We start from the raw sequence: 23,674 nt of genomic DNA on the forward strand, positions 1-23,674 counted from the left end.
AGAGATACAAAATGAATGTGCTAATATTAAAACAAGAAAAGACATATACGCGTGGGCTAATAGCCTAATATTTATTGTAGTAGAAATATCCTTACAAAATTTACACCAATTTAGAAATTTTGGCCTAGGCTAAAGCGCACATTAGCCTACACATAGGTCCGTCCTTGGGTATGGGGAAAGAGGATATTCACATAAACCCAAAAAACCCTAGAAAACTGGGGTTAGATTAACCATGCCAACAACATGGAAGAACAAAAAATTGGAAGGAAAAAGCTCTCCACAACATAACCAGCGAGGGGGGAGGGGAGGAGAGGAGCCCGGGAATCAACCAATTCCTTATTTGTTTGAAGAGATATGGGGGAAGACCCCCAAATCCAGAAAGAAAACCATTGGGTTGAAGGGTTTTCTGGGTTTTGGAGGGATAAGAGGGTTCGAGAGAAATACGGAAGCTTATCATTTCATTGGCTCTCTCTTATTCTCACTTCTCGCTTTCTCTTTGTACTTGGTGAGGGTGTCATATATGGATTATAGATGTGGACCTTCATATTAGCCACATGATTTATCTGAATAGTAACTTCACTTAAGTTTAATGAAATAATGATGTGACTAATATAATAGTCCACATAAGGGGTCTATATATGGCACCTCTCACTATAGAATTTTGCTTTGAGGGAATATGACTATCAAAATCTAATTTTATTGTCCATCAAGCTCCCAACTGAAAAATGGGTTTGGCCGAAGTTCACACAAGCCCATTCCAGCTTTAGCATCTAAAATTCTTGACCCATAAGCATAACCCATACTTTCAAGTTACGGGTGTGCTAAACGGCCACTGGGCTTGTGAGTATCCTTATTTCACATACAAATTTCATAAACTTCTATCCCACTATTCTTCAACACAATGAATTCTCTTCCTGCAAAGTTATTTCGTTCATGCCTGTGTGAGTAGGTATGAGTGCAACCATGCTACCAAATCAAGAATTTTAAGAGATGGGAACTTATAACTTCGATCCTAAAACAATTATCTGACACCTAGGGTAAGAGTTCAATTATCACCCACTCTCTTGTCCCAAAGAAAAAGGCTGACAGAGGGAGAGGAGGAAGAAGGAGGCACACCCAAAGAAAAAGGCTAACAGAGGGAGAGGAGGAAGAAGAATAAAAGTCCCTTGTGAACCATTCCCAGATATGAGTTCCCACACATAAACTATTTTTGGCTAATTCCCTCATTCCAATTATTAATTGGCATGAAGCATTTGTTGTTGTCATTTAGCAAGTGTTTGCAACTTTATTTGCTCCTATACCCCTTGAAAAGTCAGAATGAGCATCTTTTTGTACTGTTTTTGGCTAATTTCCCTCATTCCAATTCTATAATTGGCAGTACAAATGCCCAACCATATGCCCTTGTTCCTCACATAAACAAACAAAACTGTGATTTTCAAAATGCATGAGATGATCGTATACATATTCCTCTTGTTATTCAACCGTGACCAACTGATCGTACAGATATTTATGTTCTTGGCTTCTACCATTCAAACTCTCTCAATTTTGCTTACACCACTTCCAATGGGGTATGCTTCCGTGTGAAAATAGCCAAGACTAATTCACGTTCCAGGCTCAACTCCATGTCATTTTCTAACTTGTGCATGCCCAACATTGTTAGCGTTTTTGAACAAATAATATATATGACTAAGGTTTGTGCTTTGACTCATGCACTAATAAAAGCTAGGGTTTGAACACAGCAAACCCTCTCCCAAAAGAATTACAAAGAACATTTTTTAAACTACTCTTTGCCTCCACTCCATAGAGTTCATAGCTTCTTGGACTTCTTTCCCACCTCCCCCCTCTCACTTCCCGATTAGTCGTTGTTCAATCAAGAATAACGTACCAATTTTAATTGGAGGAGAGACCCAACTAACCCTAATAGTCAAACCGCAAAAACATTAACATAAATGGGTCAAAAACAAATGTCAACCCCACTATTAAGTTGGGGAGAGAGAGTGGCATCTATTATTTGCTTCCCTTTCATTTCAGATATCAAAGATACTTTCCAATCTTGAAGCATTATGGGGCATTTGGTTCAGCTGCTTTTTGTAGCCCCCTATCATCCACGTGTTGTGCATCAAAGACACAGTGATGTTGTGTGTCCTCCCATTCATGCGTTTTTATATTTATATATATATATTTAGAAAGGAAAAATAAATGGGAAAAGAAAAAAGAGGTTTGTAGTATTTGATTACTTGTTCACATTTTGATCAATATTTTTATTTATTTTTGGTAATATTCCATCGAGTTTGGTGGTTGGAATTGTACTAGATTGTAGTTAAGTTCAAACGAATTTTTAGAGTCTTATTATTCAAGAAGGGACTTATAAGATATAATATGTTAAACTGTTTTCTTCAATTCCCTCGTGTAAATTGAAATAATCAAAACTCAAACCAATACGATCCACCAAACTTGACTTTATTACGGCCTAATCGGGAAAAGTGGGAAAGAGAAGTGCGTGGCTCATCATCTTCTATCACAACTAAACTTCTTATCACCGTTTTATAAATTGACTTGATATTATAAAATGGTGTGCTATAGTGAGAAACACAAAGTGGGCCAACAAAGACCAACTACTTTTGGGAGTTTATTGAAACATTCCAAGATGATGGGTCGGTTCTTATCTGGAGAAACTGAAAACATAATCATCTATAAGTGACAAAGGAGAAAGAGCCTCCACACCCACCCCTTATTTTATTTTCAAACTTCCATAGTCCTGTAGCTCACGTTGCCCTACAAATGACTGTTTGTTCCCTTTGAGTGCACCATGCCCCACTATAAAATAAAAAACCCTACAACGTGTAGGCCCCTTAGTGGATGTTTTAGTGAAAATAATAATAGATAATGTATAAATAAAAAAAGAGGTAAAAGAGAGAGAGAGAGAGAGAGAGAGAGAGAGAGTTAAAATGGTCCATGCAGAGCAGAGCACCATGCAGGGGACCCCTATGGAAAATCCATTACGGCACTGCAGTCTGTTCTTGAAAGAAACACGATTGGCATCTTTGAATGTTGCACGATCGAAGTTTTTTGGATTTTTATATATTGAGTAGGGTGCTTCTGGTCAGCACGGCAATGCTATATATTATGGTATAGTCTGTCGAAAGCTATATAGGGTTTTTGCTTGTGGGTACAGCAAGAGAGTGGGGAGTGCACGGGTGGAGCTCCCATGGCTTTTCCCTTTATGCATTATATAATTTTTCACTTTCAAATATATATATATGTAGATTTTCTCCTATGGGACGCTATTACCATACTGAATGTCATGTATTTTCTACTACTTCTCTTTGTTTTCTTTCTTATTTACAATAATGTCCGCATGATAATAACGTTCGGACGTCTACATGGTTATATATATATATCCATTTCATGAACATGAAAATCTATACAGATATCACCTCCTACTAATGTACAATTAGGGGTTAAGTAATGAAATACTTAAGCTATACATATATACATTTGAATGCATTTATGCTTGTGTATGTGGTTTTTTTCTTTCCTTCTTCTTTCGTATATGTGTCCATTAAGAAATGAGGATTCGAACATCAGATATAAGTATAAATGCTTTTAACTACTAAAGTTATAAGCCCCCGCTATAAGATTGCACATATGGAGAGATATTATAAAGAGACGATGAAATACACAAGAGACTAGGAAGAATTGTAAAGTACTAAAACTAAAGACCAAAAGAGGCCATTATGTAAGTGATAGAGTATAGGATGATCCATGAGAGTATTTCCACCCATTTGTCATGGCAAAAGGGAAGGGGAGGCAAGGGTTGTTACTATTCACATGAATAGTGCCTGCCTTAGCAATTTTTTTGTTAGTTTTCCACCCATTGTCATGGCAACCCAAGAACAACCACTATTCACATGAGATATAAGGAGAGAAATTTGTATAGAGTTTTGGTGTGGGAAGTGACGAATATGGCTAGATATTTATAATATAAAAAAAAATTCTAAATTTTTTTGTTTTATGATTTTTTTTTTAAAGTTTTTATTATTTAAATTGGTTGCTGATATCACAATGACATCAACATTAAGTCATCTTGTCCAGGCAGTAGCCCAGGCAAGTCTTGCCTTGGGTCTTGTTCGGGCTGGTGGAACTCAACGCTCAACGCTTGCCTTGGCAAGCCTTGGTCGCTGGAAACGGGATTTGGGGCCTAGGGGGCTTCTTGCTCGGGCTAGGCCCTCCCGCTGGAACTGCTCTAAGGCATTATGTGTCTTTGACAAACAAATACTTTTTTTTTTGGTCAATGACAAACTAGTACTTAATTAGTTCTTTTTTTTTGTGTTGTATATCTTTGACAAGTGGTAGTTCTTTGTTGGATGTTTGGATATTGGGCTCCACTCAGTTGTGTCTACATCGAGCATGCTTCGAAGGGTACAAGTTTTGTGTCAGCCCAATTATATGTCATGTAATGGTTTCAGTCGTAAAGGTATTAGAGTATATGGATACCATGAATATAATGTTTAGAGTCGTCTAATTATACTCCAGCAAATAGATGACTACAAAATTGTATTTTATAAACGCTGATAAAGGTTCTTATAAAATTTATATTATTTCTATATTGTTGGTTCATTCTCTAATGGTCATCAATGGCGGACCTGCACCTCCTCTCGCCGGAAAAGTTATTGAAGAAGCTGGAAATTGCCCCTCAGCTGGTGTGCCAAGCCTGGGCAAGAGGCTCTCCGTATTTTTATTTTTCTGATTTGGCTATTTGTATTTGTATGATCAGTAGCAAATTTAAGCAAGAAGACGTTGTGCGACGTACGACTCGAGGTATGATTAATTATGATTAATTTGTTTAATTGATAATTTGATATGTATTTTGATTAGATTAATTGGTATTGGTTTTGGTTAGATTATGAGCATTTGAAATATAATTTTTTAGAGCTTTTAATCTTTTAAATATTGCACTTCCGCTGAAAAATTTCTAAATCAACTATTAATGATCACTATTAAAAACACGAGAATAAACCACTATATTGCCCCATGTTCATTAACAACAAAGGGCACATATTTAAAGTGGCCACAATGAAATGAATATGAATGAGTCACGAATCACGTTATTGTGTCAATTAGTAGGAAATAGAGGTTTTTTAGTCAATATTAATCCCCATTTTATCACTCCTTATATGTTTGTCTTCCTCAATCCATCTATTTATCACAAAGATGTAAATTGCGAACTCATTTACAAACAAATTAAACACTTGAGCATAGTGGTTTTCTAACCAGAATTAAGGGTAAAACCCATGTAATAAAGTACAAGCCAGTAATTTTACTCTAACAAAAAAAGATGGAGCGAAAATTAAAAAACGAAGACAATGACATTGACAACGAATGCAAGTACAGGGTAAAAGTTGCTGCGGCTACAAAGCCAATGGATAAGAATTAGGCCATAGCTTGGTCAGAATTCTACTGTAAATCACGACTTTCGGGATGTTTTTTTTTTGTTTTTCCAGATGGAGGCATAAACAGAGGGGTCGGTGGGTCACCCTCATCGATGGAGATGTACAAAATGTACACCCTTTTGATATAATTTGTCTGTTTAGGGCATTTTGGCCTACAAGGAAAAAAGAAAAGAAAAAAAGGGGAATAAATCTTTATGAGTTGGTGTTTGACACAAATTAAAGCCATTCTTTTGCATGCCTTTCTTTCTTTGCCTAGAGCAGAAAAGGTCCTCATTCTCTCAATACCTGTTATGATAAAAGCGTTCATCCCATTTCATCTAGTGGCCACTGCCCCAGTAAAGCCTTTAATTTCCCTTCACTTATGCCACCAACGCCCCTCTCTCTCTCTCTCTCTCTCTCTCTCTCTCTCTCTCTCTGGGAGGGTGGTTTTTGATAAGACACTTATGTTCTTAATTTGCCACATTAATCCTTGTTTACCAACTTTTTTTTGTTGCTTCTTGTTGAATTAATTCCTTTGGTGCAATGCAATGAAAACCCTACCACTAATTCATTGGGGCGGTTTGTTTTTGCCATGTTTCTTATTAGTCATTTTCTTAATCCATGGAAAATTGTTCTTTTGGCACATAATGTGATGCCATTGGCAACTTAACTTAACAAAAGTAGTCTGAGATGCCCGACACGTGTCGAATTGTCAACGGTCTCCATAAAATAAATACATATTATATATTTAGGATATGTACGTGGCCTGAATTTGTTCGATTCCAATTTCCTTTTCCACCATGATGGGTTGGACAATGATGGTTTTGATTGATATATCCCAGCAATATATTTGTAAGGAGATTCCCTTGCAAAAAGAATTCCATTTCTAAAAGGCTTAAAAGATGAGGAACACCATGCATGCTTTGATTGAAGATAATATATGTTTAAGGAAAGCACAACTATATAAAATAAATACAAAACAAATGCCAAAAACCCACTTATGTTTTTCTACAATGATATTGTACTTAATGTGGGTGAAAACTTTGTTGAGCTACATTTACAAAATGAGGCTTTATTTTTATTTAATTTTTTACATAAGCGGTCTGAGATTCTTCTTAATCACTTAAATTACAAGCATTTTCCATTTTATAAACGAGGCTTAGAAAACTCTAAGGTCAAGCAGTGAGGTGTCTGCTAAGTGTGTAAAGAAAACCCTAATAATATAGGCCCTTTGACAAGTGACACTAAAGCGAGGTGGAATGCCTCTGCTTTTTTAGGTCAATGACATACTATCCAATAGCTAGCCATTAATTGAAGGAAAATACTTTCTTCCTTACCAGATAAATAGGAACTCTTACATTCCTGTCAATAACAGTGCGATATGTGTGTATAAATTTTTCTTTTTATATTTTTGTATATGTGTCAAACTGTGATTATGTTACCTACTCATAATTTTTTTGAATCATGTTTAATGTGAATTCAAAACTAGTCTATAGATAATGGACCTAGGCTTACCTGAGCTGCTCTTAGGATGATCTAAATTCTTTTATTCATGATATTACTCGGACATCCAGGTGACTAACTATGATTTTGACAAATGTGTGATTTTAATTAGGCATATTATTTTTTATGATAAATTATTATGTGCGACGGTGATATTTAGTCAACACAAATAATAACATTTGTGCTGAGTCAGGAATTCATCATTTACAATTTGAGGTTTATATACAGATAAATTTTACAAGTCTTACTGTCATCAAATGCTGTCTCGACTTAGAAAGAATTCAGACTTACTTTCAAGTTCTTATTCATTGTAAATGCGAGTCAAATTGAACACGACTCAATTATTTTATTAGGTGTGTTAAGGTTGATTAGTTTTGACATAAATACAAAATAAAATAACAAAAACAAGCATGATCATCGGTCAACGAGGCTCAAACACAGACCAATTGAGAAAATAGGAATAAATTAAAGGATTTTTATCACAAAGTGGTCCTTGAAACTTTTAAAAGTCATCATTTTAGTTTGTAAACTTATAAATCAATTAATGTGATCTTTTATCTTTTGGTCTACACATTAATTTGGTTTCTATTATCGCATTCTGACAAAACTTTTGATAAAATTGGTCACATGTGTTATTATGTGATCCCAACTTTAAAGAGATATTGTCTCCATTTAAGGCTTCACATTTGGGGTCCCATCAACGAGAGCATATAGCCTTGTTGAGTAAAATATGTGAGCTTTATTTTGTGTCTTGTCTTGGGTACTCCCCCCCCTCTTTTTAAAGTTGATTAAGGACTATATTGATTAATTTGAAAGTTAAAGAACTCAAATCTGGACTTGTAAAAAATTTAAAGACCATTCGTGATAAAAATCCTAAATTAAATATTATTGCATTATTGTTTGTATATTCTAAAATTTTATGATTGATTTAATGCCCTTGGATTGGAACCCATCTAATCTTTCCTCCTTTTCTTTCTAAATATATATATGTATTAAAAAAACATAAAAATATACAATTGAAATGTCAGAAGTGGGATTTGAACCCACGCCCTCGTTAGAGGACCAGAACTTGAGTCTGGCGCCTTAGACCACTCGGCCATCCTGACTAGGTCATGTTTGTGATAATCTGCGCATCCTTTGGTACAAGTACCAAGTGGTTGGGAACAGAGAAACATAAATTCTACTTTGGTTTTTTATGGGAGCATTTTTGCTCACTACTTTAACCCAAAGTGTATCCTCACTACCATTCTCAATATTCGACACATGTCTATTGACATAACCATGGTTACATAAATACAAAGTAAAGAGTTAATTATTGTTATGTCAAGGGACATGTGTCAAGTGTTGAGAAGGATGATGATGGTATATTGATCGGTTCATAATTGTATATCATTTTGTACCCTTCTAGCTTATGATTTGGTTATGTTTTTGAGTTAAACTTGTGCTTTTAATCCTTTTTGTGTTTATCTTTCAGTTCATTGAGCTTTAGGTAATAATGATGGCTTTAGAGAGCATAATTCATGCAATTCAAGCATGTTAAGGCCTAATTTGGATGAATGGATGAAGAGCTTAAAGACAAACTCATTTTGGCTACAGCCCCCTGCCAGTCCAGTTTCGTAGGTCATATTGCAAGCTTTGTTTCAGCAACCTACATAGCTCGGATGAGGCCACATTCTTCATGAAAGTTGTTCCAATGGGTGTGTAATATAACATATCCAAAATTCAGCCCCATTGGATAAATATGGAGTCTGTTACCTAGCAAATACAGAGCCATGCTCAGGATGGATTTTATCAGCGCGCAAAATGAGTTAGCAATTTGTTTTGGCCTTAACTTCCTCCTCCGACCTTGGATTGGCCCAAATGATATATGGCTGGAAAGAAGACATTCTGAACTTCAAGTTTGAGTGCTTAAAGTCTTAATTTGCTTAAGGGAAGCCCAATTCGTAAGCCCTTGAAGTTGCTGGTCATGCTGACCTCAGGATGAGCTATTATTTCTGGTTGGAAGCTTGGTCATGGTGACATGAAGATGAGCTAGGGCTGCTGGTGGGATTTATTAGTGAAGTGCATCAACCATTTCAGATTTTATAATGGAAGTGTTGTATGCATTAGTGAAGTGCATCAACCATTTCAGATTTTATAAAACAAGTGTTGTATGCATTAGCCATACTTAATTCAGATTTTCAGCTTCCTTAGGCCTATATATAGTGAGGTTTCCCAAGCTTGTAAACACACCCCAAGGGGGGGAGCTCTCAAACACTTCTCTAGAGCTCCCTTCCCTTCTCTCCCTCAAATTCTCTTAGTTTCCTTTGTAGTTCTCAATTGTTGTAATAAGATCATTCTACTAAATTTTCTTCTCCAAATCTCTCAAACACTTCTCCCATCTCTAAAGTTCTCCAAACACTTCTCCTCCCTTCTCCAAATTTCCCAAACACATTTCCCTTCTCTTCCAAAAGTCTCCATGTCTCAAACACTTCACAAACACCTTTCTCTCCACTCCCTAAGTTCCCAAAGTCTCCAAGTTCACAAACATTCTCCATGTTCTCCAAACACTTTCTCAAACAACTCTCTACTTCTACTTTCTTCTCCAAAAAGCCTCCATGTCCTCAAACACTTTTCCCAAACACTTCTCCTTTCTTCCTCAAAGTTCTCTTAGTCTCTCTTTAATGTTTTCTTAGTTGTAATTTATTTTTCTTGTATTGTACATTCTTTCTTAAGTATTCAAGTTTGATAAGTTTCCAAGTTTCAATTATGGTTTTTGTTCTTATTCATTATGCTTATAAGTTAATATGCTAGTTTGAATGATTGATCACCATTTAGGCTTGCATGTTAGCTATCTTGGTTTGAATTAAGAGTAGACACCATGCTTTAATTCGAATTGAACTATGAATAGGAAGAGTATGTATGGACATTCGACAACAGGGATTAGATACATGCTTGGTTGTTTAAATTGTTCTTCTATGCTTAATGGGTTCCTAATGCTTAATTTTAGGTTAGACAACAAATGATCAAATTAGGGAATTAGGAACACAAGGTTATGACCACACACCATGGCTTAATCATACTTTAGCTAGAATCAATCCATTAATCTAATTGAACTTGGGAACTTATCTACTTGAGTTAGTTATTTTCTTTCTTCCTTGTTTTATTTATTTCCTTTCTTTTTCATTTCTGTTTTGTGTAGGGAAAATGAATTGGATCATTCAATCACCAATCCTCGTGGGATCGACCTCGCACTTACATATGCTATACTACCAAACGGCTCGTGCACTTGCGAGTATCACAAGTTGAGGATGCAACTGAATCCATTTTGGTGCAGCTGAAATCCACACAACAAGTTTTTGGCGCCGTTGCCGGGGATTGGCAACATAGTTTGGTTCTATTTCTTTTCCCTACTTGTTTTATTTTTATTTTTCATTTTCATGTTTTTCTAGACAATTTCAAGTTTTAAAGTTAATGACGTTAATGGACAAGTTGTGTTTGTAGTCCAACAGAAAAGGACAATTGCCCAACAAGCAAGAGAACTGGGTTTAAGTCCCAGCTTACACAACCCATTGGTGCTTGTTGCTTTGAAGCATGGAATTGGATGTGTGTTGATTTTCCTTTTCATTTTAGTTTTTATTTCCTAATCCTTTTAATTCCATTTCAAGTTTGTGTGTTTGTTTTAGCAATTTATGATAGCTTAATAAAAATGGAGAGAGATGGCAACCTCAATCATAAGAATGGGTAGTGTGGAGCAATGGGAGAAGTCGCGACCTCCAAGTGCATCACATTCGACCTAATCGCTTCAAGGGGGAGCATTTCAATCCTTTCTCTTCTTTGAATTATGTTTATTTCCGTCATTGTTTTTACCTTTTGGTTCGCGTTGAGTTCTTTGTTTTTCTGTGCTGAATCCAACCATATAAAGAACGTAAAATTTGGACTTACGGTTGGAAAGTTATAGCCTAAAAACTGAACACAGGTCGAAGCTGAAAAACAGAGAAACGAATCTGTCCAAATGGTGATAAACGGGTGATAGAAAGTGCTGTTTGTGTTTTTCTTTGGTTTATTGGTTTGTTTCTTTTAGTACAACAATTTATGTTGTTTGTTTGAATTTGTTTAGGGTACTTAGTTCATTTTCGTTTATGGTTTGTTGTTCCATTTTATCTTAATTTGTTTTTATTTCTTATCTTAAAAATTTTAAAATAAAAAAAAAAAAGATTTTTCATATGAGCCGACTTATGGTAACCTCAGTGAGCACTTCCGTTAATACAGTGTCTAGGAGTTCTTTAGGCGACACCTTCGGTGTCTAAGAAGTTTGGGTTTTAAGCGGGACCATTGTGACCCCTCCAACCTTCCCGGATCCCCTGGCTGTGTTTTCTGAGGCCCTTAACTGGTCATCCGTGAGTTGCTTGTATATTGTGTGTTTTTTTAAATTAAGTTTTCTTTATTTTCTTTGTTTTCTTTTCTGTTGAGTCTTTGTTTTTGTTTTGTTTCTGTTTTTGTTTTTGTTTTGTTATGTTAGTTTATTTATTTATTTACGTGGTATGGTTAGTTAGTTTATTTCTGAGTGTTAAAACAATTTTTTTTTTTTATTTCAAACATTGCATAAAAACAAAAAACAAAAAAAAAAAAACAAAAAGAAAACAAAAGAAAACAAAAATAAAAACAATTAAAAATAAAAACAACTTCTTCATCTTCATCTTCATCTTCATGGCATGCCTCTGTTTTCTCTTACTTGCAGAATCTGCAGCAGCTCAACATGGTCCTCATTTTTTCTCTGCAGTGCTTCCACGTGCTGATTGGCACAATAGAGCCGCTTCTGCAAGTCTGCCACCATAGCCTTCAAGGAAGCTATTTCCTCGCTCATTGCGGCACACTCCCGTGTTCTCGCCAGCAATCGCATGCCCAAATTGGTAGCCGAGACCGCATGGAGTACAGTTAAATTATGGGACTCCTCCACCGCTGCCTTGTCAGACCTCTGTGCCACATGCAGATGATCTGTCGGTGTGAGCTTGTTACCAATCATGCCTCCCAGCAGCGCTGCTCTGTTCGGCATTGCCTCAGAAAAGTTCGGTATTATCTCAGCAAAGTTTGAGGCCGTACCGTGATGATATGTAGAGTTTGGAAAGACAGTGTTTGGAGGAGCCCTTGTCTGGGCATTCGGTGGTGCAAGTGAGAGCTCAAGGTTGAGATCATCAAGGTGAGTGCATGAGGATGCCATTTGTTTTGCTTCTGAATTTTTTGATGTTTTTCCTTGAGTTTGCAGGAAGAAATGCTGGGTATCATCCGCTTGCAGAGGTGTGGTTTAAATAGACATACGCTGATGAGAGAAAGCCAACACCATTTCGGATTTCCCGGGCATGCTCGACCTAATCGCTTCAAGGGGGAGCACCTTTACTTTCACTTTACTTTTCTTTTTTCCGTGTTTTCTGGTGTTTTATGTTTTTGCCTGTTACTTTCATTTTCTAGAGCTTTGTGTTTTTGCTTTTTCCTTTCGGCTGTCATCTTTATTTTATTTTAGTTAGGGAACTGTGCTTTCTTTTCCGTTTGTCGTCTTTATTTGATTTAAGTTTGGGAAGTGTGCTTTCATTTCCGTTTTCTTTTTTTTTCTTTTTTTTTTCTTCTGCAACTTTACTATTTTATTTTCAAAACAAAATAACGAAAATACAAAAACAACAAAATAAAATAAAAACAACAATAATGCAGTAGGAAATCATTTCTTCTCGGTGCTTGGTGTCTCGACCATTGGAGCTTTGAGTTTGGCCTTCTGGCTGTCCTCTTCCGGGGCTTCACGCACAGCTTCTTGGGGCTCATCACTTGAGCTCCCAAAGATCGCAATCTTAGCTTGAGCGTAACTACTCTCGCGATCTGCTTGTTTGCGTTTACCCGGTCTGTCTAGGTCTTCCAGCTGTTTTCGCATGTCGCGAGAGTACAACTCTACCATCTTTGATAGGTTTCTATTTTCGTCCCGCAATACTTCTAGCTGGTGTCGATTCACCTCCACTATCCTTGACCTCTCCCTTTTCAAGCTTTTTATAGCAGTCTGACACTCCTCAACCATACTTCGCTCCGCCGCCAACTGACCTTTCAGCACCTCTACCTCATGGGACTTCGCAAGTAGGCGATGACCCAAACTTGCGACTGTTGCCGTACTCTGCACGCTCAGTGCCAGGGCATCGCTCACGACCCGGTTGTCATCCCTTGTCCCCAGAACACGTATATCTTTAGGAGTCACCAGATTTCTGCCCACTCCAATGGCAACATCGTTGTCCAGGAGTATTGAGTCAGTTACTGTCACAGGCCCCCGTGCGGAAGCAAAGTAGGGCATCCATACTGGTGCCGCTGCTTGGCCTCGTGTCTGAGTCGGTGGAGCTAGGTTGAGATCCAACGAAAATGGGTAGTTAGAGGCCATTTGATTTCTCACTCTCTTTTCTTCTTTCTTTCTTTTCTCTTTTGTGTGTTTCTGAGTTTGCGTTTTTTTTTTTCACCCTTTCTTATAGACTTAGTCTTTGACAAACCCTAGCCATTACAGCATCTGAGCATTTTCTGAATCTCCAGCATTCCTTGAGTCCCACAACCTTCTCGCCTTCCAACCATACCCAACTCATTTATCACGACGTGTCTTTTCTGAACGAACGCGTTCAGTAAAGTCTTCGCGCCTTTCCATGAGCCCGTAATTTTTGCTTGTGGAATCTGCGGCGCCTCTATGCGTCGACACGTGTCTCGCCCTGTCTGTTGGTCCCTTACACTGAACCGAGACATCATGACCCATGTTAAAATCCCGCTCTTTGTGTTGCTAATCACGGTTCGATAGTTTGTTTTTACAAAACTAAATAATAATAAAAAGCCGGAAATGAAAACAAATTGTGGGTCGGGTTTCACTTTAGTTTGGGTTTCAAAGTGGGTTAAATTCACCGTGGTTTGTGTTTCAAAATTGTGGGCTTTGGGCTTCAAAATTTTTTTGGGTTTCGGAATTGTGTGATTAGGGTTTACTGTTTCATTTTTTTTGTTTGTTTGTTTGGTTGTGTTGTAATTTTTATTTTATAATTATTTTGTTTTTGTTTTCTTTTGTGATTTTGTGATTTTTTTTTAATTTGCTTTAATACCTTTCATTTGTTGTTATGACATTGTTTGTGGCTAATTTTTAAACATTGAGGACAATGCTCATTTCTAGGTTTGGGGGTATTGGAGTTTAGCAAGTAAACTTGGTTTTTCTTTAAAAAAAAATTTTAAAAAAAATTTAAATTTCTTTCTTGTTTTGAATCTTGTTTTGTTTAGTCACTTTCCGAACACATTTGATGAGATTGTGATAAATGTTGCATGACTTAAATAAAAAATTGAATTTTATTTATTATTTATTTTTTTCCTTGTAAATTTTTATTGTAAAAAATAATAATTAATTAATTAATTAATTTGGCATCGTTCTAGCATGACATGTTCGAAACCTTCTTTGCACTTGCCATTTGTTTCATAATTTTCCAATTAAAGGATTTGCATGACCCAAAGAATTGTATCAAGCATAAATTAGACTTATATAACCATATAAAGTGAGCTTTTGAGCCTTGTACTTCAATTCATGAGTGTTATACACATACTCTTATTTTCTTGTCATCAAAGTTGTTGTTTGATCTCATTATTCATTGATTTGGTTGATCACTTAAAAGTCATTCATTCTTATGCAATTTGACTTCATGACATTTTAAGAAGTGATATTAAGGCCTTCTTTGGATCGTTTGTGCCTTTCAAGCTAACCTTATGCATGCTTAAGCATGATTTTCCATTGTTTACCATTTTGAGCCTACATGTAAACCTTTTCTTTCATTTTACCAATTATATTTCCTCGCCTTAGCCCGAAAAACAAATATTTACCTTTCTAAGGAATTCATGAGCTCTAATTTGGATGTGTTTTTCAAGCTAAGTTTGGGAAGGGATATTACATCAAAAAAAAAATAATAATAATAAAAAAAAAATTCACACAATTGGTGAAAGAAAAGAGAAAGTTGTGATTAAGTGGTGGTTGAATGAAATTTCATTTTTGGGTTTCATTTTTGGGCCTTCTAAATAAATTGGTGTTTGTTCAATTCAAGGAAAGGAGTATGAATAATTGTAAATGAAGGTATAAGGAGTTTTGATCGTGTAAAAGAAAAAATCTAATCGTGATGATTCGAAGTCTTGTAAACAATTGTTTTATGCTCTTATATTTTGAGTTTCTTGGACTTTGTTTTATCCATACCCTTCATTTCTTACTCACCTTACACCCTTGGCCCCATTACAACCTATGCTAAAGACCTAAATTGATCTTAAATGTCATGTGGTTGAATTGCATTTATTTTTCTACTTTTAAGTGTTTGGCATCCTTCTTGAGATCATATTAATGCAAGTTCTTCATCTTTCTATTGCGAGTTAAGTCCCTTATGGTTTAACTCTAATCTCATGTTTATAACTGAGTGTTGCATTGTAGCCCTCTTCCGAGTGATTCATTTGTGAGAGGACAATTTTGGTGAGATTTGAAGTTGAATTTGTGCTTTGTATGATTTTTGAAATTATGTGAAAACTAAGATTGGGGAATTTGTTGCATTTGGCTATCACACTACCACACTTTGAGCATATTATGTTTTGAACTTTGCCGCTTTGTGAATAATGTCCAAAATTGAGCTTTTATTGTTAAAAACTTTTGAGTCATGTGCATGAGTCATTTCTCTTCAGAAAATGTTCGGAAAGATTGTTTTGAGTTCTTTTTATTTTTTTAATTGTTTTTTTTTTTTGTTTTATTTTTTTTGTTTTTGTTAATGTATTTATGTTTGTTTTTGTTTTTGGTTTTGCTTAAGGACTAACAAATCTAATAAGTTTTCTAACCATTTTGTTTTGTAGAGTTAGAAAAACGTTTGTGGGTATCGTATCTGTTAAACCCTCAGGAGACACAACTCCTCCTACTAGGGATGCCTAGAGGTTTAAAGGCTTGTTGCATTCGCTCAATGCAATCGAGTTACCTACGAAAGTGGTCTAGTTAACTTCTTGTTTTGTTTTTAACTTTGTTTTGTGTTGTTTTGCTCGAGGACTAGCAAAATCTAGGTTTGGGGGTATTTGATCGGTTCATAATTGTATATCATTTTGTACCCTTCTAGCTTATGATTTGGTTATGTTTTTGAGTTAAACTTGTGCTTTTAATCCTTTTTGTGTTTATCTTTCAGTTCATTGAGCTTTAGGTAATAATGATGGCTTTAGAGAGCATAATTCATGCAATTCAAGCATGTTAAGGCCTAATTTGGATGAATGGATGAAGAGCTTAAAGACAAACTCATTTTGGCTACAGCCCCCTGCCAGTCCAGTTTCGTAGGTCATATTGCAAGCTTTGTTTCAGCAACCTACATAGCTCGGATGAGGCCACATTCTTCATGAAAGTTGTTCCAATGGGTGTGTAATATAACATATCCAAAATTCAGCCCCATTGGATAAATATGGAGTCTGTTACCTAGCAAATACAGAGCCATGCTCAGGATGGATTTTATCAGCGCGCAAAATGAGTTAGCAATTTGTTTTGGCCTTAACTTCCTCCTCCGACCTTGGATTGGCCCAAATGATATATGGCTGGAAAGAAGACATTCTGAACTTCAAGTTTGAGTGCTTAAAGTCTTAATTTGCTTAAGGGAAGCCCAATTCGTAAGCCCTTGAAGTTGCTGGTCATGCTGACCTCAGGATGAGCTATTATTTCTGGTTGGAAGCTTGGTCATGGTGACATGAAGATGAGCTAGGGCTGCTGGTGGGATTTATTAGTGAAGTGCATCAACCATTTCAGATTTTATAATGGAAGTGTTGTATGCATTAGTGAAGTGCATCAACCATTTCAGATTTTATAAAACAAGTGTTGTATGCATTAGCCATACTTAATTCAGATTTTCAGCTTCCTTAGGCCTATATATAGTGAGGTTTCCCAAGCTTGTAAACACACCCCAAGGGGGGGAGCTCTCAAACACTTCTCTAGAGCTCCCTTCCCTTCTCTCCCTCAAATTCTCTTAGTTTCCTTTGTAGTTCTCAATTGTTGTAATAAGATCATTCTACTAAATTTTCTTCTCCAAATCTCTCAAACACTTCTCCCATCTCTAAAGTTCTCCAAACACTTCTCCTCCCTTCTCCAAATTTCCCAAACACATTTCCCTTCTCTTCCAAAAGTCTCCATGTCTCAAACACTTCACAAACACCTTTCTCTCCACTCCCTAAGTTCCCAAAGTCTCCAAGTTCACAAACATTCTCCATGTTCTCCAAACACTTTCTCAAACAACTCTCTACTTCTACTTTCTTCTCCAAAAAGCCTCCATGTCCTCAAACACTTTTCCCAAACACTTCTCCTTTCTTCCTCAAAGTTCTCTTAGTCTCTCTTTAATGTTTTCTTAGTTGTAATTTATTTTTCTTGTATTGTACATTCTTTCTTAAGTATTCAAGTTTGATAAGTTTCCAAGTTTCAATTATGGTTTTTGTTCTTATTCATTATGCTTATAAGTTAATATGCTAGTTTGAATGATTGATCACCATTTAGGCTTGCATGTTAGCTATCTTGGTTTGAATTAAGAGTAGACACCATGCTTTAATTCGAATTGAACTATGAATAGGAAGAGTATGTATGGACATTCGACAACAGGGATTAGATACATGCTTGGTTGTTTAAATTGTTCTTCTATGCTTAATGGGTTCCTAATGCTTAATTTTAGGTTAGACAACAAATGATCAAATTAGGGAATTAGGAACACAAGGTTATGACCACACACCATGGCTTAATCATACTTTAGCTAGAATCAATCCATTAATCTAATTGAACTTGGGAACTTATCTACTTGAGTTAGTTATTTTCTTTCTTCCTTGTTTTATTTATTTCCTTTCTTTTTCATTTCTGTTTTGTGTAGGGAAAATGAATTGGATCATTCAATCACCAATCCTCGTGGGATCGACCTCGCACTTACATATGCTATACTACCAAACGGCTCGTGCACTTGCGAGTATCACAAGTTGAGGATGCAACTGAATCCATTTTGGTGCAGCTGAAATCCACACAACATATATCTTGGATTAAAGTGACGAGCAAAAATATACCCCGTTTTGTATTGCTATCAGTTTTTATTTTTTCTTTGAATTTACTTGAACAAATGAAAATGACACAATCAGCATATTTTTAAGGAGTATCAAGTTCCACCAAATCAAACGTCATGGATGATCAATACTTATTTTGTCCAAATTTGATCTGTTTTTGGTCATTACTTTCCATTATTTTGATGCATGTTGCTCCAACTATTTCATCATGTTAGGTTTAAATAAACCATGCATTGTGGTTGCCAAATATAAATATAAAAGTAGACTTTACCAAGTTAAATCATGTCGGTATCTTCCCCAAAAAGAGGAAAATAATAAGTTTAATTTTGTGGGTATCTGAGCAAAGATGCACGTACTGAAAATGAAGTTTCAGAATGACCTAAAAGATTATATTTTTTTTAATAAAGAAAAAGACAGAATATGATTTTCCAGCTTGCAACACAACCTGTAATTGCAACCCAATTTGGGGGTTATTAATTCCCACTACGAAATCTAAGAAATATATATAATATATATACGTACTGCTATTATAATTTATATATATATATATATACCACCCATTATAAAGACAATTGCTTGCCACAAAATGCATGATGTTCGTGGAGTAATACTAGGATGGCTAGATAGATAGAGAAGTTTATTCTATAGATACAAGATAAGAGGAAAGCTGATGATGAGAGATGGCTTCATGCACTAGCTGCTGGAAATTGCCATACCAAAAACCTAAAAGAGCACAGACAAAAAGAAAACAAATACTTTTTATGGCCTTATGTGCGCCACTTAAAATCATTAGCAAATTGGGATGTTGTTGGAAGGGATCGTTGCTGGAAGCTTTGTTCATGGTTCATAGTTTAGTGTTTAGGACAAAAAAGAATAAAAGTGCTCATAGATCGTAAAAGCGCTTTCTAGTATGTACTTTCTTCAGGAAGTACTTTCAAGTGTTTTATAGTAAAAAAAGTTCTCAACATTTTATAGTAAAAAAAAACGCTTATGAACAAAAGTGCTTCTTATAAAAGTAATCTCAAATGAGTTCTACAATCGATTTTGATTTGAAGAAGCTCATTTCTTGGATTCTAATCCCAATTAATCATTAGCAAATGGGGTTTTCCCTTCCCTACATTGTCCTCACATGATCTCTCCCTTGTCTTTGTGTGCATGTTTCTATGTAGAAGACATGAATTACATTATGGAAATCAATAACTGGAATTGTTCTTAATCCATAATGTTTGTTTCCAAGCTTGTTTGATTTTTGTTTTTATTTTTTGAAAAGCAGATGGAAGGAAGGTAGCTAGGCAGGATTATGATGGGTTGTGGGGGAAGGGGAGTGGGAAACTGGTAATGCAGAGCCACTGTATCAAATTTTTGTCATCTGAGAAGTAGACAGAGGCAATAATAGCTGGATTTTGTTTCTTCAATTAGAATCTGGGCCCCCCCCACACCCCAATCCAATGCACCTCATACTTCTCTACTACCAATTATTGTCATCATTTTACATCTCTCTCTCTCTCTCTCTCTCTCTCTCTCTCTCTCTCTCTTCTTATGCTAAGGTTTTTGTTTCCTTGTCCACTTGGTGTATTTGCTTCATGATGATTGAGTTTTTGGCATAAACAATGATGTTATAAGCAAAGTGTGCGGAGTTACAATCACTTATGATAGAGAGTGTTTTAAATTGAAAATAGAAAAAAACAAACAAACAAACAAACCAACAAACAAAGAAGCAAAAAATATATAAAAGATTTAGATGCATGCATGAAAAAGGTTTTTGCATGTTCTAAAAATGATCTGAAGCAGACTGTAACAAGAGAAAATGAATTATGAGATCAGATTACTGTAAATTTAATTTAATCCTTTTTGAAAGATTCTAATATTTTAAGAGCCTGCTTATGTTTTGTTTAAAAGAAAAAGTATACCAATAAATCTCCTTTTTTTTAAAAAAAATAAAATGGTAAAGTGAATATATAATTCAAATACAATTTTTCAAAAGCCTTTAGGAGTTTGTGACTTTGGAAATGAAAATTAATTTCAAGTTATTTCTTCTTCTTAGAAAATGAATATTCTATACTTCCATGTTTTCTTAAAGGTAATATTATTAGATGTGAACTTCAACCCATGAAGATGCCCAAGATCTTTTCAACTATTATGTAACAGTTTCATTTTCCAATGTGGGATAAACTCTCAATGCATAAAATAAACAAGACATGTTTAGATATTCTGCTATTATATTTTCTGTGTTCATTTATATATGTAGTATGTTTATATTTAATTAGAACTCTCTAAACAACTATATTTTGGTAAATGAAGTATAGAATCTGCATAGGAAAAATATAAGTAATAATGAGTGTGAAAGATGCTAATTTCCCTTTTTAGGCAGCAAAGTTTTTGCCTTATTGGGAATACACCAAGAAGAAAGGTGCAAAGATCCTCTTTGCTGCGGCTCAGGAACAACCGACAACCAAACCATTTTCTCTCTCTCTCTCTCTCTCTCTCTCTCTCTCTCTCATCACTCTCAAAACATGCATGACCAACAAAAGGAAAACTAATTTAAATATTTTTACTCTACATAGTACAATGTTTAATACAACTCAGAAAAAAGAAAACTAGAACAAGAAAAAAGAAAAGGGAATAAAAAGGGCTAGAATATATAATAAGAGAGAAAATAAAAGAAGATTCAGTGGTGTGGGATTAATGGAACTCTGATAAATTAATTTTCACATCAAGTTCCTCAAGAGGGGAATACAAAAATGGTGAAACTAGTGTGACTTAAATTAGCTCTGATGATGAATGCACAGTAATATACTGTTAATTTTTAGCAGATGATCTCATATGATCAGAGGGTCAGTTTCAAGTGGCTCTGATGACTTCACAACCTCATCATCATCATCTTCAACCTGCAGCTTCTTGCTGGGTTCCTTAGAATTTTTAGACCCTGGTGGTGAAGAAGATATTGGTAATATTGGAGGAGTTGTAGAACTAGAAGCAGAAGCTTGGGTGAGCTCTCTTGCTCTTTTCACTTGAGCATTCCAATCTGTTGTGCAAAGAACATAAAACATGAGCAAGGCACAAGAGCCTTGAGCTGCAAGCAATCCAAGCCAGAGCCCTGCAAACCCCATTTTGACCACAAACCCCATGAGCATGGCCACAGGCATGCCAACCAAGTAGAAAGACCCCAAATTGATGTTGGCTCCAATGGTAGGCCTAGCACTTCCCCTCAAAACACCACAGCCTGTGGTTTGTGGGCAGTTCCCGAGCTCACAAAGCCCTGCTATTGGCAATGCAATGGCGGTGAGCTCGAGGATTTCAGGGTCGCTGGTGAAGAACCTCCCCCATTGGTGCCTCATGAGTGTTGTGAACAACATGGCTAACAGGCCTAAGGCCAACGCGCAAGCGAGAGAGACAATCGTGGAAATGCGGGCTTTTGCAGGTCGATTCGCCCCCAATTCATTCCCAACTCTTGTGGAGACGCCAAGGCTTAGAGATGATGGAAACACATAGACAAGAGCAGTGGTTTGGATTAGTATCCCCATTGAAGCAATGGTGGCTTTCGGGTTGGCTAGTAGCCCACACAGCATTATCATGAACTCGTACCACCACCATTCCAGGCAAACAGAGATGCAAGTTGGAATTGCCAGAGCTAGCAAAGAAGACCAGCCTCGGATGCAATCGGTGCTTGGGCAAACCCAGGAGTCCTTATAAACATTGGAGAAATATGTGAAGGAAGAGAGCAAGATGAAGAGGTTGAGATTAGTCCAAACCATGGCTATGGCAACCCCTGAAATCCCCATGTTGAATTTGACCACAAGGAGGAAATTTAGAGGGACATGAAGGACAACAGAGATGGCTGAACAGTAAGTCAATGGTAATGTGATGTTTTGGGTGCGCAGATAAATTCTTAGGGGGTGAAGAAGTGAGAGAAAGAAGAGGTCAGGAATGGAGAAGAGAATGAAAGTATGAGCCACGGATGAAATCTCTTCATCTTGGCCACACCAAAGGAGGACTCTTTTCATGTTAAGCCACATGAAGGAGATGGGAATGGAGGTCGAGAGTAAGAGAAGGACAGTTCTTTGAAGGGTTAGGCCAAGAAGCTTCATTTGCTTGGCTCCATAAGCTTGTCCACAGATGGGTTCCATTCCCATGGCAAGGCCTGAGATGACAGAGTAACCAGTGATGTTGGCAAACCCAATTGAGAGAGAGCCACCAGCAAGCTCAAGCTCACCAAGATAGCCAAGGAAAAGCATGGAGATCATGGCTCTTGAGTACAAAAGCAGACCTGTGATGGTGGTTGGACCAGAGATCTTCCCTATGGCCTTGATTTCTTGTAAAGCCTAAAAATGAAGCAAAAAAGAAAGCAAAGATGATGTTAAATTTAAAACATGAGCTCTATTATTAAATTATTGTTACTGTTTTAAAAATGATTTGTTCTGTATCATGAAAATGATTGTTGGATTTTTGTTTTTATGTACCTCAGAAAGAGTAGGCCATCTATGAAGCTCTTGATCATCATCATCAGCTGCAGGGTGGAGGTCCATGGTTTTGTTGGAGTTCATGATGAACTGGGTTTTGTTGGAAGAGAGAAATGAGGAGGGAGAAGAGGGCTTTGGGTTGCACATGATATCTTGCAAAGCGGATTAAGTTTGGATAGAGAATGTAATGAGGAAGTGAGAAAAATTAGGACCTCTGTTTTGTCTTCTTTTTTTTGGCTTTGGCTTTGTGCCTGCTGCAGTGTGTGTGTGGGGTTTTTGTTTTTGTTGGGACGATTTGAATGTGGGAAGGGTAGGGTGAGGAGGGTTTTATACATGGAGGGAACTGGGCAGCACTCTTTCTTGTAGGAACGTGTCAAGATATCCAAGAGAGAGAACACTCAAGGGAAAAGTGTCATCCCCAAAAATGCTTTCATTTGAAGGATTCAAGCCAAAAAGATAAAAAGGAAAAAGGAAATGCTCATGGGGAGGTTTTGGGGGGGGGCCGACTTTCCATTCATTTCACCCTCCCTCTCTCTCTCTCTCTCTCTCTCTCTCTCTCTCTCTCTCTCTCTCCAGTATTAGGTTTAGTCACTTCATTTTATGTTCTTATAATTGTACGAAAGTTTAGATTTGAGTGGAGGAACTTAAAAAAATGAGGCAAGTGAAAACCCATAAAGGTGATTGGAGATATTGGTATTTATTTTTAACCGCCATACAAAAATATAATGATTTTGGTTTGATGATAATAGTGGCCCATTTTGGCACTTTCTCAATAGTGGGTTTAACTTCATACATAGTTTAACTTTCTTGCTTAAGTGGATAATCTTGTTTAAACCCCCCATCTTAATTTGGGGTCTGGTTTTCTACACCAAGAAAGTACAAACAAGTTTATCTTTTTAGAATGCCGAGTGGAAGAAACTGGTCAAGAAATTTGCTGAAGGCCCTTTGTTTGCTTGAGAAATGACAAGAGCCTATAAGTTGGTTTTGTGTATTGTTTTTCTTCGCAAATGGGTAACAACCGTTAGCTAACTTGTGGGCAGGAAACATGTTTGCATGTTTGAGCTTTTTGGCCATGCATTTTCCAACTTGGTGCAAAGTGCAAAACCCATGTAACCAAAACCCACTCTGAGCACTACTCTTTGCTGTCTTCTTCAACCCACTTCATGAACAACACCAAAGACATCACTAGCTAGTGACTAGTTAACTCCATTTGAGAGG

At 36.6% G+C, this 23,674-nt stretch overlaps 1 protein-coding gene and 1 non-coding gene across 2 annotated transcripts; both read right to left on the reverse strand.

The window, feature by feature from the left end:
- Nucleotides 1–7,957: 7,957 nt before the first annotated feature.
- Nucleotides 7,958–8,041, reverse strand: TRNAL-CAA (transfer RNA leucine (anticodon CAA)). Its single transcript has one exon. It is a non-coding gene; the product is annotated as a tRNA-Leu (tRNA).
- Nucleotides 8,042–20,514: 12,473 nt separating this feature from the next.
- Nucleotides 20,515–22,878, reverse strand: ZF14 (MATE efflux family protein). Its single transcript, XM_021976438.2, has 2 exons — nt 22,457–22,878; nt 20,515–22,318 (listed from the first exon to the last, which is right to left on the reverse strand). The coding sequence occupies exons 1-2, from the start codon at nt 22,601–22,603 to the stop codon at nt 20,816–20,818; spliced, it is 1,650 nt and encodes a 549-aa protein (XP_021832130.1). The 5' UTR covers nt 22,604–22,878; the 3' UTR covers nt 20,515–20,815.
- Between the last annotated feature and the right edge of the window lie 796 nt (nt 22,879–23,674).

This window comes from Prunus avium, chromosome 1, assembly GCF_965620075.1.
Source record: "Prunus avium chromosome 1, drPruAviu1.hap1.1, whole genome shotgun sequence".
NCBI classification, from domain to species: Eukaryota; Viridiplantae; Streptophyta; class Magnoliopsida; order Rosales; family Rosaceae; genus Prunus; species Prunus avium.